This window comes from Narcine bancroftii, chromosome 9 (genome assembly GCF_036971445.1).
Source record: "Narcine bancroftii isolate sNarBan1 chromosome 9, sNarBan1.hap1, whole genome shotgun sequence".
NCBI classification, from domain to species: domain Eukaryota; kingdom Metazoa; phylum Chordata; class Chondrichthyes; order Torpediniformes; family Narcinidae; genus Narcine; species Narcine bancroftii.
In genome coordinates this window covers 3537584-3557018 of record NC_091477.1, presented here as the reverse complement: position 1 = coordinate 3557018, position 19435 = coordinate 3537584, and the positions used below count along the sequence as shown (strand labels likewise).

General features: G+C 44.9%; 1 protein-coding gene across 1 annotated transcript in view; it reads right to left on the bottom strand.

Annotated features, from left to right (window-relative positions):
* The window catches only part of LOC138743127 (synaptopodin-2), a 66287-nt gene that overhangs the window by 21935 nt on the left and 24917 nt on the right, over window positions 1–19435 (bottom strand). Inside the window, exon 2 of the mRNA XM_069898006.1 lies at window positions 11992–12587. Within this exon, the coding sequence (XP_069754107.1) occupies window positions 11992–12340 (349 nt within the window). The 5' untranslated portion in view covers window positions 12341–12587. The remainder of the gene's footprint in view (window positions 1–11991; window positions 12588–19435) is intronic.

Below are 19435 nucleotides of genomic sequence, written 5' to 3'. Positions count from 1 at the left end.
TGTTCCGTTTTGGTCACCATGCTGCAGGAAAGATGTCGTCCAGTGGGAGAGGGCACAGAGAAGATACCTCAATCAAATTTCCCCCCTCAACATTCTATGTTCCAATAAATGGAGAGGAAGAAAGGAGAGAGGGAAGGTGAGAATTCATGGGGGAGGCGATGGCTATGTGAATGTAGAGCTGGGGGCCAGGAGACAGAGGGAAAAGGGAAGAGAGAGAGAGAGAAACCGAGTGAAAGGAAAGGAGACACAGGGATAGATGAGGGGGGAACTAACAGAAACTGGAGAGTCAATGTTAATGCCATCTTGTTGGAGGGGGCCCAGATGGAATTTGTGGTGTTGTTCCTCTCATTTGTGGATGGTTTCAGTCTGGCAGTGCACGAGACCATGGACAGACCTGCCAGCATGGGAATGGGATGGGAAATCGAAATGGGGGGCCACTGGGAGGTCCACACTGTTACGGCAGACAGAGCTGAGGTGCTCAACAAACCAATCTCCCAATCTGCGCCCAGACTCTCGATGTAGAGGAGACCACAATGGGAGCACTGGGTGCAACACTTTGGAGTGTCCAGAACAGCCATTTAAATTTTAAATTTAGATTTAAAGTTAAATTTAATTCTTTTTAAAAATTATATTTAGACATAGAGCAGGATAACTGGTCCTTTCTGCCCATGAGCCTTTGCCAGCCAATCACATCAAATTGACCTACACCCCTGGTACATTTTGAAGGATGGGAGGAAACTGGATCCCCTGGGGAAAACCCACCAAACACAGGCAAAATGTACAAACTCCTTACAGACAGCACTGGATTTGAATCTATTCCTGGTCGCTGGTCCTGTTACAGTGTTGTGCTAACTGCTACATTAAACCTTCCTTTGGTTATGTCCCTTCAAAGTTTATGGGCTCCCTTCCCTGTGAAACAGTCAAATTAAGCTGACTCTCTGTACTACATAAAAAACATCAAAAATATTTTACAATTTCACTCCATGAGCCCCTTAAGCGTGCTGTGGCTCTGGGATGGGGGCGGGGGGGAGGTTAGAGAGACATAGGACGTAGGAACCTCTGGAAAATGGAATATGAATTATTATTTAGCAAGTTTTTTTATCTTAATGCAGAGGCAAGAAATGAAATTAGGACTAAGAAAAAGGCATTCGACCTCTCAGTCCTGTCCCATCTGCCCTTGGTAACACTGAATTTCAATGCCTTAATCCCTACTTCTGAAATTAAATAACATCATTGCTATCTGTTTGGGTTTTACATGCCCACAGTTTACTCGCTCCACCCCCAGGCACAATTCTAAAGTTATCTACAAATTTGCCAATGACACCACAGTTGTTGGCAGAATCACAGAAGGCGATGAGGATGTGTCCAGGAAGGAGATCGATCATCTCGTTGAGTAGTGTCACAGCAAAAACTTTTCACTCAATGTTAGCAAAACCAAGGAGATGGATTTGGACTTCAGGAAGAAGCCAGGAGAACACGGACCAGTCATCATCGAGGGGTCGGCAGTGGAGAGGGTTAAGAAATTCACATTTCTGAGGATCTGTCCTGGGGCCTCCATGTCAATGCAATTATACTTTGTGAGGAGTTTGTGGTAATTTGGTATGTCACCAGAGACTCTTGAAATCTTCTACAGAGAGCATTCTGTCTGATGACATCACTGTCTGGTATGAAGGTGTCAATGCTCAGGACAGGAGAAAATGCCAGAGGGTTGATAACTTGGCCTGTGACATCAAGGGCGCGAGACTTCATTGAGGACATCTACAAGAGGTGGTGTTTTCAGAAAGCAGCCTCTATACTCAAGGACTCCCACCACCCAGATCATGCCCTCTTCACTCTGCTACCATTGGGAAAAGGGTACAGGAGCCTGGAGACGAGCATCCAGCAGCACAAGGACGGGTTCTTCCCCTCCTCCATCAGATTCCTGAATGATCAATGAACCACAGACACTGCCTCACTTTGACTTTTTCATTTTCTTGCACTATTTCTTTGGGTGTAATTGGGTGGCACAGTTAGAAAGGGTCTAACTACCATGCTGTTTGTCTAAAAATTAAATATAAATTATTCTGAATTCCAAATTGTCCAGTCCATCTAACATTCTTCATCTGTTAATCCCTTCTTTCTAGGAATCATCCTTGTGAATCTTCTCTGAACCCTCTCCAATGCCAGCATATCTTTCTTAAATAAGGAGTCCAAAACTGTACCCCATACTCCAAGTGAGGCCTCAGCACTGCATTGTACAGTGTATGACAATAAACTCTATTAGTTTTTAGTTCATTGGGTGTAAAGCACTCAGGGCTGGCTGGAGGGTGTGGAAATGCTATGGAAATGCAAATCAATCCTTCAACACCATCACAGTTTAGATGGATCCTGCTGTGTATAAACTACAGTAAAAATATAATCTGTAGCTGCACTCACCCCATGGTCCTCCACAAGCCATCGGCATTTGACCTTATTGCTTTAATTGTGCACTTTCATACACAGCCTTCTGTTGATATTTAAAATGCTGATGCCGTCTAACAAGTTCAGCCTGTGATTCCGAGCTCTGCCTGACATGGTCCAGGGAGAAAAGCATTCCTTTGTGGGGTGATACAATGACTACATTGGCCACACTCCTACCAGCCTACTGCAAGGAGCAACCACTGTTACTGCAGGTAGGCAACATGGGAGGCTGGCCCCACCTGCCCACTGTCAATCACTGGCCCATATAAAGACTCGAGCCAGCCCCTTCGGGGTACAGTCTGGAACATGGAGCTAGGAAGGTACAGAGAAGACCTGGTGTGCACCAGTTTAAGCTGATTAAAGCCTATCATACAGTCTGTGGACTTTGTGTCTGAATTCTTTGCACAGCAGTGCTCACACTTTGTCTCAGGAGACACTCGACACTTACTTGGTTTCGCAAATCCTCCAGCGTTCACCCCTCCAATTAAATCACCAGCTGGCTGCCCTAACTCTCTTGCTGTTTGCCAACAGTAGTTGTCGGAGAGAAACATGAGGGTGCATGGCTTAAATTAGCGGCACTGAGGGCTCGGTTTCAATGGTCCATTCTCCTGTTCCCCGAGCAATACTTTCCTGTTTACTCCCCATTCTGCTTGTCATTCCTGTACCAGAGACTTCAGTGCATGATCGTGGCCAATGACCTTATTGTCATATACATGAGTACAAATGCATGGAAATTCTGACTGGCTGCAACCTTACAGTACAGAGGATACTTCAACAGCATGCATTAAATTACCACAATATGCTAAAACAAAAAATGCAACAAATATAAAAGGATAGATAAATAAATTTAACATTTTAAATTTTATTTACAACACAGTAGAAGCCAATTCCGGCCATTTAAACCCAATTGGTGCCCAATTACATTCACATTAACCTATGACCCCAATACATTTTGGAGGGTGGGAGGAAACCAGAACACCTGGAAGAAACCTATGCAGTCACAGAGAAACAGGGCTGGATTCGAACCTGGGTCACTGGCAATGTAACAGCTTCACGCTAACCGCTACACTTACATTGCAGCCCAATTCATAATTCCAGTTAGTGCAAGATAACGTGATGTTTCAACAGTACAGATACATATTTTGGAGGTTCTGGAGTAATTTATGGTCAGGGTTAGGGTGGTATCAAAAGACTGATAGTTGTTGGATCAAAACTGTTGAACCTGGAGGTGCAGGTCTTCAGGCTGTGAGAAGAGCAGTGAGAAGAGATTGTGACCAGGGTGATGTTGGCTGCTTTCTTGAGGCAGCACTTCACAGGGACGTCTGCAATGGATGGGAGGTTAGAGCCTGTGATGGACCTGGTTGTGCTTACAACTTTGTACAGCCGCCTGCATTCCTGGGCATTCGATTTTTCAAATCTGTGGGAATCCCGCACTGTTGAAGTAGACGGTGAATGAGGAATACCCTATGCTATTAATTTGAGGAAGTGGTCAACATTTATCCACATGTATCTGGACATTGTTCCTGCAGTTTATGGGAGGTTGCAGTGCCCACATGGGGGCTGGTTCCTCCAGCATTAAGGCAGAGACCTGCACAAGGGTAGATGCATGGGTATGCAGGAGGTAGAGGGATTACACCATATGCAAGCATCAGGGTCTTAGTTGAAATTGGGAATCGTGTACAGTACAGTAAAGTGGGTTGAAGAGCCTGTTCCTGTTCTGGGGTGTGTGATCACTCTTCGTAAAGTCCTCAAATGGTGCACACGTTTTGGGTTGTGCTGAGGTTACCGAGGACACCAGTGTACTTTACCTCTGTCGGTATGTTTATGCTCTCACCTCTCTAACCACGTCTATCCATGGAGACATTGAAACAGACCCTTCAGCCAACTCAAGTTGCCGACCAAGTTGTCTACTTGAGCCAGTCCCATTTTCCTCTGTTTGACTCATATCTCTCTAAAATTTTCCTATTTGCCTGTCTGAAGGCCTTTTAAACGCTGCAATTGTCCCCATCTCTACCACTTCCTCTGGCAGCTCATTCCACACACCCATTACCCTCCGTGTGAAGAAGGTCACTTTGAAATCTTTCCCTTTTAACCACTGGTTTTGGACTCCCCTATTCTGGGGCCAGGTCTGTGAGCCTTCACCTTATCTATGCTTCTCTGTAAGGCCAGACCTCAGTTACCTGGGCTCCAGGGGAAGAAGTTCCAACCTATCCAGTTTCTCTGTAACTGGAGTTCTACAATCCTCACCACTCTCCTCTGCACACTCTCCAGTTTATTGACATCCATCCTATAGCTGGGTCACTGGGTGATCAGACCTGCACTGTAATACAATCTCACCAATGTCTTGTGCAGTTGCAACATGAAGTCCCTGTTCCTGGAGAAACTCAGCAGGTCAAACAGTGAACTTTATGTAGCAAAGATAAAGATACAGAACCAATATTTTGGGCTTGAGGCCTTCATCGAGATATAGAAAAATACCTTGATGAAGGGCTCAAGCCTGAAATGTTGGTTATGGATCTTTATCTTTACAATGTAAAGGACACTCTTTGACCTGCTGAATTTCACCAGCTTTGTGTTTTTACTTCAATCCCGGTGTCTGCAGCCCTTTTGTAATTTACTTTTTACGTTCCAGCTTCTGTACTCAGTGCCCTGATCGATGAAGGCAAGCATGTTAAACACCTTCACCCCCACCCTGAGTACCTGGGTCACTAACACTCAATCAAATAGGTACCTGCACCCTGAGGTCTACAACACTCTTAAGGGACCTTCTATTTACTGCGTAAAACCAGGCCTGGTTTAACTTTTAATTTTTATGTTGGCTATCAGTGATTTTGATCAGTGGTTCTCAACCTTTGTCTTTCCACTCACATACCACTCACAAAAGACTCCATTGGTGTTCTGTGGTTAGTAAGGGATTGCTTCAGGTGGTATGTGAGTGGAAAGACAAAGGCTGAGAACCACTGGGTGAGGAGAATGGGTGGAGAAGTGGCAAATGAAATACGAAGTGTATTTGATGGAAGGAATAAACGGGCAGATAATATCATGTATGTTACATTTTTAACGTGACAATAAAAGGAAACTTGAACATTAAACTTCATGTGAAGAAGCTTTTGTAAGATCAGAAAGTGGAAGCACTCAGCAGGTCTGACAGAATCTATGGAATTCGAGACTGTTGATGTTTCAGGCCTGGGATCTTTCGTCAGAACTGCGGACCTGTTCTGACAGAAGATATTTGACCTGTAATATTAACTCCCATTTCTTTCCCTCCACTGATGCTGGCTGACATCCTGAGTGTTTTCAGCATCTTGTTTTAATTCCAGATTTCCATTACCTGCAGTAGATTTTTAAATTTGTTTTTAAACACCACCCTACCGTTAATTTCTAATTCCCTTGTTCTGGCCTTCATTCATATTCAGAGCAAAGAGTTTCCCTTTTACAACCCCAACCCCCCCCACCACTGTCTCTATAATGTCACAGACACTTTCCCAACCAAAAGAAGGAAATAATTACAAACTGAGGTTCTGAAGAAAAAAAACGGTGGAAAATTCAGCAGATATACAAGGATTCTCAGAAAATTCCATTGATTCACTGCTCAGTTATAAATATGTTAGGGAATTTTTAAATTTGGAGGGTTGTGTTCAGTTTTGGTCACCGTGCTGCAGGAAAGATGTCGTGCAGCGGGAGAGGGTGCAGAGAAGATTTACGAGGATGGGCCAGGACTCGGGGACTTGAGCCACAGGGAGAGGTGGAGCTGGTTGGGGCTTTATTCCTTGGAGTGCAGGAGGATGAGGGGTGATCTCACAAAGGTGGACAGAATTACAAGAGGAATAGATCAGGTGAATACAGAGTCTTTTGCCCAGAGTAGGGGAGTGTGTAACCAGAGGACATAGGTTTAAGGGGAAGGGGGAGAAGTTTTTACAGGAACCTGAGGGGTAACCTTTTTTACACAGAGGGTGGTGGGTATGTGGAATGGGCTGACAGAGGAGGTGGTAGAGGCAGGTACTATTGCAATGTTTTATGAAATAAATGGATGGATTGACAGATAGGATGGATTTAGAGGGATATGGGCCAAAGTACTAATGGACTAATGTGGCTGGGACATTTTGGTGGGCATGGGCAGGTTAGGCAGAAGGGCCTGTTTCCACATTCTATGACTCCATAACGTCATGAAATTATTTATTACAATGTCACCTCTCGATGAATATTACATTCTCCAATTCCACCTACCTGTTACTCCTCCATCCCTCTCTACCTCGATCACTCCCAGAACTCAGGTGGACAGGTGAACATGTTTGGCATGCGTACCTTCATCGGCCAGGGCACTGAGTACAGGAGCTGGGATGTGATGTTACAACTGCACAACGTTGGTGAGACCACACTTGACTCTACTTTTTGAGGGTTGTATGTCTGAGTCATCTCTCGCTGAAACTTTTCAGGGAAAAAAATGTTTGGCAACTGTAAAGTTAGCTATATACAAATGTGTTATATAGTCAAGATAATGTGAACTGTGTAAGAATACACCTGTTTTTCTCTTTGCTATGGGTGGGTTTGCATAGATAGGGATTTCATTTGTGTCCTTGTGGCTTCAAAGGCTCTGGCTGTGTCTACAGCTTCAGCCAGCTTCATGCTATCCTTCTCTATAAGAGACTTTTGTACTTCAGGATGGGCACTCCCCCATATTAGTTGATCAATTAATCTTTCCTCTATATTCTTAAATCTGCATTTTGCAGCAACAATTTTTAGTCTAGTGAGGAAGTATCAAGAGTTTGATCAGCCTCTTGCATTAAGCCTTGAAATTCATAACGTTTAATTCTATGATTAGACTTGGGTTCAAGGTGAGAAGCAGACGCGGCAAATATCTGCTCTGGATCATTTTTCTCCATCTCCGTGAGCTCCCAGCTATTTAAAAAGTCAAGGCCTCGCTCCCTTGTCCAGAGAAGTCGATCACTGACCTTCTCCTTTGCTGTTGCATTTTAAAATAACTTTTGAATAAATTGCCCTTCTGTTGAAACTTTTTAAATAATTCAACAATGTCTTCAGCCTCCTAGTCATCACTGGGTGAACTGCTGTTGCTCCAGCCATTCTTTTCAGTAATGTTTTTCTCTTCTTCCCCTTCATATTTCAGTGAGTTACAATCAATTGTATAGCTTTATTCTTGTTCTCTATACCACTGCCACCATGTTATGTCTCTGAGTTACTCGGGAGGCTTCTTAAATAACTTACAGATGCAAGATTCAAATAATAGGATAGACTTTACTTACTGATGCCTTCCACCATCTCACACACACTCATATACATAGGCCCCACAGTGGTGCAGTACAGTTACCACAATGAGAAGGGTATATTCTTACGCAGTTACAAAATAGTTCACGTTATGTTGACTATATAACGAAATTGATAATTCCTGGGGGGAGAGTCTTATTATTTCCTCTGTAACAAAGAGATAGCAGGGGAAGGGGGGGTGCATTTCTCCATCCCCTTTCTACTGTCCCAGGATATCTCAAGACTCCTATTACCACTGAACCTTTCAAAGTTCAGCCAATTGTACCGCAGGATTGGTTATGCAGTGATAAGGAATTAAATTGTGCTAACCTTACAACATTTGGAGTAAGCAAAGGTCAAAAGTAGTTATTCCGATTGCCAAAGAGTAGAAAGTGTTTCAATGATGACATAAACAATTTTTACTTAGGACTTGGAGATACAGTTTAGAGATTTTTCGGGGATATTGAATTGAATCATGCGGTTTACATGGGTATTAAAGAGCTGAGGGAGTGATGGTCCCCAATATCAAGGTGGCACTTCATTGAGAGCACAGGAAGGGAAGCATAGTTAGCATATGGGCAGCACGGTTAGCTATTACAGCGCCAGTGACTCAGGTTCAAATCTGGTGGTAACTGTAAGGAGTTTTCACGCTCTCCCGTGTGTGCATGTGTTTCCTCCAGGTGCTCCAGTTTCCTCCCACCCTTCAAGATGTAAGGGGGTTGAAGATCAATTGTGTGTAATTAGGTGGCACGGGCCTGTGGGGTAGAAGGGCCTGTTACCATGCTGTATGTATAAATTTAAAATTAAAAAAATTAAAACAATGGCGGTGTTTAAGAGACTTCTAGACAGATACATAAATATGAAAGAGATGGAGGGATTTGGGTCATGTGGAAGCAGCAGGGATTTAGCTTAACCTGGACATCATGTATGGTGCAGACACAAGGCTGAATGGTCTGTGGCCATGTTGTACCATTCTATATTCTAAATAAAATAGATGGATGGATAGATAATGGATAAATAGACAGACAGATAGGCAAGTAGGTAGGTAGATAGATAGAATGTAAAGAGTGGGTGCATAGCTGAGAGAAAAAAGAAATTCACCTCATCTCTGTCTTAAGTTGCGATCAGTTTCATGGCCTTTCTGGATTCAAGAGGAAACATCCCCTTCACCTCGACCTCATCAAGGCATCCTCATGACCTTGGACGTTTTCCCCACATCCTCTCTCACTTTTCTGATCTCCACCAGATACAAGCACAGCCTGTTCCAATTCAGTGCTGGTGAATGAGTTACAAACTCTAGGCCTCTGTACTCCACTCTGCAACTGGATCCTTGACTTTCTCATCAGAAAACCACAGTCAGTACAAATTGGAAACAACATCTCCTCCTCATTGACGATCAACACAGGCGCACCCCAAGGATGTGTGCTTAGCCCACTGCTCTACTCATTATACACCCATGACTGTGTGGCCAAGCACAATTCCAATGCTATCTATGTTTGCCGATGACACCACAGTTGTCGGCAGAATCACAAACAGCCATGAGGAAATGTACAGAAGGGAGATAGATCAGCTCAATTAATGGTGTAATGACAACAACCTTGCGTTCAACATCAGGAAAACCAAGGAGATGATTGTGGACTTCAGGAGGAAGTCAGGGGAACACGACCCAGTCCTCATCAAGGGCTCAGTAGTGGAGAGGGTCAAGAACTTCAAATTCCTGGTGTCAACATCTCTGAGTATCTGTCCTGGAGCCTCCATGTTGATGCAATCACAAAGAATGCTCACCATTGCCTATACTTTGAGAGGTGTCTGAGGTGGATTGGTATGCCACCGAATACTCTCGTAAACTTCTACAAGTGCACCGTGGAGAGCATTCTGGTCAGTTGCATCACTAGGCCCTTACAAACTACCATGTAAAATGGGGTTAAACAGACAATTTGCCCAGTTAGTGTCCCAGTTACGCGACAATTGAAAGGGTCCAACTGGGTCAACCCCATCAGAACCCAACTCAGAGGTAGTCAGGGAACCCAGTTAAAATTACCTAAGTCTCGTCCACAGCCGATTTGAAAATTAAAATGGCTGACCCATTTATTCCAATGATGTCAGCGCTTGCATGACCAGACAGCCATCATCTGATCGTCCGGAAGTACTTCCGGTGAGTGTGTGATGTGTCATTGCAGTGGCAGGATTCCCCCTTAAATCACTGGGTTGGTGATTTAACAGGTCGATTCCCCATTCAATTTAAAAGGTGCTTCCAGGAAGGCTACCCAGATGTTGCAATTTGAAAGGGGCTACTTCCTGGTATGAAGGCGCCAACTCTCAGGACAAGAATGAACTCCGGAGGGTTGTTAACTCGGCCTGCGACATCACGGGCAGCAGACTTCACTCCATCGAGGACATTTGCATGTGGCAGTGTCTTAATAAAGCAGCCTCTATCCTCAAGAACCCCCACCACCCAGGCCATGCCCTCTTCACTCTGCTACCATCGGGGAAAAGGTACAGGAGCCTGAAGACAAGCAGCACAAGGACAGGTTCTTCCCCTCTGCCATCAGATTCCAGAATAATCAATGAACCACAGACACGGCTTGACTTTTCGTGCTCTATTTTAATTTTTTTTACAGTAATGTTGTAAGATGGTTATAATAGGAATGTTTACACTATGAAAACACCCAATTTCATGACTTGTTCATGACAATCAATTCTGATTCTGATGCTCCAGGGATCAGTCTCCGAGCTGCCTCCAAAGCATTAATCCTGCTTTACAAAAGGGCACCAGTGCAGCTCACCGTATCCCCAATGTGGGCTCTTTAATGCATCACCTCCCAGCTTCTGTTTTTGGTTCCTCTCACTGTTAGCCTTCCCAATGTCTTTCTACACACAGGTCTTTGGCACGGAGAATCCTATTCCAGGCCATGGTTGTGAGACCTTCCTCTTCACAGGTGGATCTTCCTGCTTGGGCCACGATAAATATCGGGGTGCAAGGATACCATATTAATCAAATGGCTCACTTTCCTTGTAGTGAGTGAGAACATTGTTTCATCCGGTTGTATTTGATCAGATGACAATAGACTTGACTTGGGCTTGGATTGGGAATGATTGGGAAACTCGAAGGCAGTTGGAGAGGAACAGGAGAAGGATCTGAGATCTGCCAGTGGTTGCAAGACAGATCACAATGGAGATGTGTAGATGGGCATGTTGAGGGAGCACTGCCCCCCCCCATCTCCTTCTCACTCACACACTTCCCTCTCACTCACTCTCCTGGCCTCTTCCTCCCACACCCTCCCATTTACACTCCTTCTCTTACACTCCCACCCCCTCTCAGACAGACTTACTCCCTGCCTCCCACACTCCCCCCTCCCTTTCACACTCTCTCCCTCTCACACACGCCTCCCAGAATCAGATTTTATTGTCTTGAAATCCATCGTTTTGTAGCAGCGTAACAGCGTAACCATTCATAGAAAAATGCAAATAAAAATTAATGCACGAAAAGTAAGGCAGAGTCTTTGGTTCATTGATTATTCAGGAATCCGATGGCGGAGGGGAAGAACCTGTCCTTGTGCCGCTGAGTGCTCATCTTTCGGCTCCTGTACCTTTTCCCCGATGGTAGCAGAGTGAAGAGGGCGTGGCCTGGGTGGGGGGGTCTTTGAGGATAGAGGCTGCATTTTTAAGACCCCGCCTCATGTAGATGTCCTCAATGGAATGAAGTCTGGTGCCTGTGATGTTTATTCTCGCCCTCTCCACAGAACACCTGTAGAAGTTTTTGAGAGTCTTCGGTGACATATTGAATCTCTTGCTAACACCGTCTCTCTCTCTCTCTCTTCCCTCCTCCATTTCCACCCCCCAACCCCATCCTTCTCTCTCTCTCCCACAACTTGCTTTCTCTTTCACTGCCTTCAATGTTGCATTGCTTCTGCCACCATCAATGAATCAGCAGCAGATGACAAGCTGGAGAAGGTTGTGACTGGTCTTTGGCCCATGGTTCTGCCAATTTCCTGGGTTCCTCTCACAGGCTGAACATTGCAAGAGGTCCATAACCAACTGTGTTATAAACAACAATGCAGTCGTCCCAGGACCAACATATGGCTCTCTCAGCACTGCCCTCCCACAGTGGGGAGCTCCTTTAGTACCTCCCCTCCCACAGCGTGTCCCCACCCTCAGTACTGTGTTACATGGTCACACACTGGTGTGGGACTTTGCTGTGAATGGCCCAGCATTTATTGAATTTAATTGATGTGATGAACAGCGGTGCAAGCTTTTAAAGGTCATGCTGAAATAGATAAATGCCCTTACGTGTTGGAGTCTGCCGTCCGCTGGGAAGTCCCCCTCCCTCTGGGCTCCAGGGTTTCCCTCTCTCATCGCTGGCTTCCGGTGAGCTGCTGGAGGTTGGCGTGACTTCCTCCCGCGCACTGGACACTTGCCCTGCCTCTGCCTCACTCCCAGTCAGAGCTGGCTCACTGTACACAAAGGCGATGGCAGGGGGACATTGCCCACCTTTGTCTATCACCCCGACCTCCTGTGCACCTGCATCCTCCCAGATTCCGGTGTCGGACAGAGGTGAGTCAGGCCCTTCCTCGGACCATGCGGATTTTGGGCCCCCTGCAATGTAGGTGCATGATCGCACATCTGCCTCTACCTGCATCTGGCTGCACTCTCCCCCTGCTCAGCTGAGAGGAGATGTCAAAATGTCCACCTGTTTGGCAAGGCTGCGTGTCTTTGAGATCTTCAGTGGGACGTCCACTTGCAAAGGTCTTGCTGTTAACTTTTGCCTTGTGTCTCCGATAAGTCTCCTGGTTCAAGTGATGATTTAAAGTGAGGGCATACGATATATTTCCATGGATTAGAAATGAATTGAGCTCCTCACCAATTCAAGTGTCCTCAGAGGCAGCCTATGTGAGAAAAGAAAATGAAATTCTGGATTAATGAGTTGAAATGAAATAGTTGTTCTTGTTTTCAGAATGAGAAGAATCAGGATTTATTGTCATGTCTTGGAATTAGTTTTGCGTCAACATCACAGTGCAAACATTGCTATAACATTACAGCCAGTGTCGTCGAGTTTGCAGACGACACGACAGTCGTCGGCCTCAACAGCAACAACGATGAGTCGCACCACAGAGAAGAGGTAGAAAATCTCGGGAAATGGTGCAAGAGCAACAACCTGAATCTCAATGTGAACAAGATGAAGGAGATGATCGCAGACTTCAAGAGGACCAGGTACAACCACCCTCCACTACACATCAACAACTCTGTGGTAGAGAGAGTGGAAAGCACCAAGTTCCTTGGAGTTCATTTAACTAGGGACCTATTGTGGACAATCAACATTTCCTCACTTGTCAGGAAGGTGCACCAGTGACTGCACTTCCTGAGAAGACTGAAATGGCCAAGTCTCCCAGCCTCCATTATGTCAATCTTCTACAGGAGCTTTATCGAGAGTGTCCTGGCCGGCTGCATCACCGTGTGGGGTACAGTTGCTGCAGAGAAATGGATCGGAGGTCAATCTATAGGACCATAAGAGTGGCAGAGAGGATAAATGGAGTCTCCCTCCCTCCATCGACGGATCTATTAGGATCGTTGTCTGAAGAGGATGGGCAAATTCAATGAGGACCCCTTTCACCTTGCACACAGCATCTTTCAGTTGCTCCCATCAGGGAAGAGATACAGGAGGATCAGAGCCAGCACCACCAGGCTGAGGAACAGCTTCTTCCCACAGGCCGTGAGAACTCTGAACGACCAAAGGAACGGCTCACACTGACCCTCCAAGACTCTCATATTCATGAAGCAAATTCTATTATTTATATGAACACTTGTCCTGTATATGTATTGTTTGTCTGTATGTGTGTTCTGTCTGGTTGTGCGTCTGCGTGTTTTGCATCGAGGACTGGAGAATGCTGTTTTGTTGGGTTGTACTTATACAATCCGATGACAATAAACTTGTCTTGAATTTTTATAACGTCCCTTTCCACTATCTAGGGGCACAACTCTCCTGCCAGATTAAACTTGTATTTTATCCAATTTATTGAAAAGCATTTGAATGAAAACTGGGAGCAGAACCCATACACAAGAAATGCTCAGTAGAGCAGGTAGTATCGTACAGGGAATATCTATCACTGTGGATATTTGTTATCAGTCCTTATCGAGGGTCTAGCAGTGGAAAGGGTCAAGAACAAATTCCTGGGTCTCAACATTGCCAAACATCTGTCCTGGGGCCTCCATGTCAATGCAAACATGAAGAAAGCTCGCCAGATCTATACTTCGTGAGGAGTTTGAGGAGATTGGGTACGTCACCAAAGACTCTTGCAAATTTCTACAGATGGACCGTGGGGAGCATTCTAACTGGTTGCATCACTATCTGGTACAGAGATGCTGATGCACAGGACAGGAAAAGAGTGCAGAGAGTTGTGAACTCAGCCAGCGCCATCACGAGTATCAGTCTTCACTCTATCGAGGACATCTAGGAGAGTCGGCGTCTAAAGAAAGCAGCCTCAAAGACCACCACCATCCAGGCCATGCCCTCTTCTCACTGCTACCATTAGGGAGGGGGTCTAGGATGGTACAAAAACAGCTTCTTCCCCTCCCCTATCAGATTTTTGAATGGACAATGAGCCACAGACACCGCCTCACTTTCTCCTATTTTATTGCACTATTTATTTTATAATGTAATTTATAGAATATTTTCACTGTAATTCTGCCGCAAAACATCAAATTTCTTGACATGTTTGTGACAATAAATTCTGATTCTGAAGACCAGACCTGCACTGCTCCAGCAGATTGTGTTTTGCAAGTGATGGGTAATCTCATTTGGTGTTGGTGCTGGGCAATTTCTCAGAGAAAGGAGGTGGAAGTTGCTCCTTCCGTCCAATAGCCTACAGGTCACCCTTGGGCTAGGTGTAGGACCTATTTAGCCTCCCATTCAGGGTCACGTGAAGCCATGGATTGCAGATGGTAGATGGTTTTTACACACAGATTCTACAGATTGGAATTTACGGTTGTAATACTAAAAACGCTGGTCAGATGAATCTGCTGATCAATGGCCAGGGTGACCTGTCCAGTGTGGACACTGCGACTGAAGAAGGCCACAGGAGACCACTTCAGTATTTTTCCCTTGTATAATCATGAACTCAACATCAACTATGGTCTCAGGTCAAAGATGGAGCCTTCACCGAAGGTGAACAGGGGAGGCAACAACTATAGTTTGGATGGAGAGACATGATGGTCCTTGCTGAATGGCAAGGCACCTGAATGAATGGGTGATATCACAATGAAAGTAGCAGAGCTATCTGCAAAGGTGCTAAATTCTCAGACTTCTCTGCCTTGTTGAAGTTCAAATGCTGAGAATATTTAGAAACATGACCATGACCTCTCTCAGGACGAGAGCAATTGAGGGACATTGGTGTGAGATATTGGGGCTGTGATCGATGATAGCCTCAATGAATGGCACAGAGGCTTGGGGTGCTGAACGGCCTCCTCCTGGTCCTTATCTCGCGCCATTATTGCAGAGCGAAGGCCACACTGAAGGAAGGGCCCTTCAGCCTGTTAAGCCCTTTCAGACAGTTCTGTAGCTCAGCTCCCTTCACCTAACTGCCACCCAATGCTCAGTCACTGAGCACAGGACGGAGGAGTTCGGAGGGACAGTCCATGGGGGGCACACAATTTGCCATGATCTCCTTGAATGTCAGAACAGGGATGATGGGCCAAACGGCCTTCAATCTTCTGGATGCCCCAGTTGAAATGATTATTTGCGGGTTGAACAAGTTCCGTCAGATATCTGAGGGCATCTTCCCTGAAAGGTAAAAGTACGGGGTGGACACAGCTCCCCACATACTCCAGGGAGAGGGGAGCGCAAACGAAAACAGCCTGTGTATCAGCTGAAAGTAAAACTGTCCCGCTGGGTCTAAATCTACGTCTGGAATCTGCTGAATGTCGAGTTAACAGTGGCATGTTGCCCGCTGGATAATTAGATTAATGTGTTACACACAGCATGAGTTGGGCTCTAAACATTCTGGGGGCTCCCTTGGGATTTGCAAGTCAATAAAATCCCTGTCTATTGGAGGCCAGCCAAAGAGAGCCCAATAAATCCTGCTCTCCACTTTGCCAAATGGGTTTAACATGCTAAGTACTGGGAGGGATTCACGGCCAATTAGCACCTGGCACGCTTGCCTCAGGAGGTCGAGGAGGGCAAGGCTACCAACCCCTGTCTTGACATCTTACGGGAGCACCATTGAGAGTGTCCAGTCTGGTTGCATTGTTGTGTGGGATGGTAGCTGCAAAGCATCGGACCGGAAGTCAATACAAAGGATCATCAAAATGGCCGAGATGATCTTGGGTTTCCCTTTTCTCTACCGACGACATTCACTTGGAGCATTGGTTAAATACAGCTCAAAGAATTATCGAGCATTCTTCCCATCCAGCAACAGGATCAAAATCAGGATTGTCAGGCTGGGAACATAGAATATTACATCACAGTACAGGCCCTTCAACGCTCTATGTTGTGCCGAACCATATAAACCTAAAAATCACTAAATCCTTCCTACCCCATATCCCTCTACTTTTCTATCATCCATATGCCTGTGCAAGAGTTTTTAAAAAGCCCCTAATGTTTCAGCCTCCACCACCATCCCTGGCAAGGGATTCTAGGCCCCCACAACTCCGTGTAATAAACTTACCCCGACATCTCCCCTAAACTTTCCTCCCTTCACCTTGTACAGATGACCTCTGGTGTTTGCTAATCCCGCCCTGGGAAAAAGGAACTAGCTTCTTCCCACAAACTGTGAGATTGATGAACACCATCCTAAAATAAAATAAATTATACCAAAATATTTGGTGTTTGCTATTTCCGCCCTGGGATAAAGGTGAAAAGAGTGCAGAAAAGGTTCATAAGAATGTTACCAGCTTCAATGATCGGGAGTGTTTGGACAGGCTGGGCAGGACCTTTCTCCCTGGACTGTAGGAGCCTGAGGGGGGACCTTCTAGAGCAGCCATTCTCATCAAGGGCCCTACAACCCCAACTCTGGGGACCACAGCACATTGAAATAAACACCTCATTTTATTTTCACCTCACAAAACAAATATTTTAAATGTTTATCGGGTATTCAACAGAATTACGGAAGAAACCAAGCATTGACTGCTTCACGGGGAAGGGGCCCCATAAATTTTGAGCGGAGTCCCAGGGGGAGGGGGACATAGAACCATAGAACATTACAGCACAGAAACAGACCCCTTTGGCCCTTTGAGTCTGTGCTGAATCTTTTTTTTGGCATCGTCCCTCTGACCCACACCCAGTCCATAGCCCAATTTAGCCCATATTTACCTCTTCAGCTAGCAGCTCATTCCACACCCCCACCACTCTCTGTGTGGTTCCCCTTCATGTTACCCTAAACCTTTCCCCTTTCAATTTTAGCCCATTGTGGCAAACCATGGTTACTCTGTGATTGGCTGCTATTGACTGGACATGATCCTACCCATAACCCCTTGCAGGCTACACCTTGCCTTTTGCTCTGATCAGTCAAGGAGGTGGATGGTTGTTTGATAGAGTTCCGGCCTTTAACTATTAAAAGCCAAATTGTTTCACTTACTCAGCCTTTTGTGAATTATTGATGGGACATCACCCATTTCCTCTGGTTTGTATCTCATCTACCCTCAGTGGAAAACACCTATCTACATTCACTCTGTCTAGTCCCTCATAATTTTAAATACCTCTATAAAATCTCCTCTCATTCTTCTACGCTCCAAGGAATGTGCTACAGGTGTACCGAGGAGAGCATTCTGGCTGGTGGCATCACGGCTGGTATGGAGGTGACAACTCTTAGGACAAGAATAAACTCCAGAGGCCTGCAACATCACGGGCACCAGACTTCACTCCATTGAATACATTTGCATGTGGCGGTGTCTTAAAAAAGCAGCCTCTATCCTCAAGGACCCCCACCACCCAGGCCTTGCCCTCTTCACTCTGCTACCAGTGGGGAAAAGGTACAGGAACCTGAAGACAAGCACTCAGCGGCACAAGGACAGCTTCTTTCCCGCTGCCATCAGATTCCTGAATAATCAACCCGTCTGTTCCCCATGACCCTTAATTCTCCGAATATGGAAAAATCTGTCCCTGAAACACATTCTGGGTTCCTTTTAGTGTCATAAAAATGTAATATACAGTGAAAAGTTATGCTCTGGAACTATGAAAAATATAATAAATACGAGGTTACACATGATACAATATAATTGGTTACACAGGCTATACACCACGCCCCAAAAGTTAAAATAAATGGGATCCAACAACATCAGATAGATGTTTTCGCTGTAAGAAGGAAACGGGAACAACAGTACATGGAATTTGGGCATGTGAGAAAGTGAAAACGTACTGGGAAGATCTAAACCAAGTATTAAATAAAATCACAAAAAGCAACAGACCAAAAAATCCAGAGATCTGTCTTCTAAGTAATACAAGAAGTAAAGAATTAGGCCTCAAACTGGATGAAGCACAAAAAAGATTTATTATGATAACCTTAGCTGTAGCAAAAAAATGTATAATGTCAACTTGGAAATCAGAAGAGAGCCTGAGAGTTCAGCAATGGTACATAGAAATTAATAAATGATTTCCATTGGAAAAAATAACATATACTTAAAAAAATAAAGTCACATTATTTGAACAAATTTGGGAACCGTACATGGAACACAACAGAGAGGACCTACCGCGGACCTCCACCACCTAAAATGATAGAATGAGAAGACGACGAAATGAACTGACGCAGTGGGTAACAGTAGATGACATAATTTTCTTGTTTATTTTCATTGTGTGATGACATTGTTTAATGGGTTTATTGTATCGTATATGTTGAACGTTTAATGGGTTTGGGAGGGAGGGGGGGAAGAAGGGAGGGAAGGGAGGGGGAAAAAAGGGAAGAAAATGCCACTGTGTATATTCAAGAGGGAAATGTTTGTGTGTATTTTAATTAATACGGTTCATAGTGTGAAAAATAAAAAAATTTAAAAAAAAAATGTAATATACAGTAAAGCCCCTGGTATCCGGGACCCCAGGGGGATTGGTAGATGCCGGATGAGTGAATTTCCCAGTTGCTTGAGACTGCGTATTTTGTGAATGGAGAACTAACCGCTAGGGGGCGCCAATTTTAAACTTCCATATTTTTTACCCATTTATTTTCCACAATTTTTTTGGTGGTTGCTTGAAGCTGCTGGCTGCTTGTATTCCGGATAACAGACATGTTATAGCCCATGATAAATGTCAACTTTTGTTTGCCATGAGGAACAAAATGAATCGTATTTACTTGTGTAAAAGTCCAATTTTGTAGAATATTTTCAATGTTAAATTTATGGGATCAATTATTTCATGAATACAATTTTTGATGGGCTGAAATTCACACTAGAATCCAAAATACCACATCAGTCCGAATGATAAATGTAAAGGTTCCATTATTGTCATGTAATACTACATTTAGAATGTAACATACATGAAATTCTTTGACTTCCGTAAGGAAGACAGAGTCGCCACGTTGTCCAGAGCCCCGATCTCCAAACAAATAAAGAACAAAAACACAATGAATTAAAGTGATAATAGAGAGTCTGTGCGTCAAAACACACGTCCTACCACAGGGGAGGTCGGCACCGCAGTAAATATCTGCGTTGTAGGAGGTGTTGGGGTTCCGATTGGCGGTCGACCGGGCCCGAGGCGAGAGCCCGCGTTCGAGGCATTGGGAGCTCCGATGGGCGGGTGGCCAGGGGTGAGGCA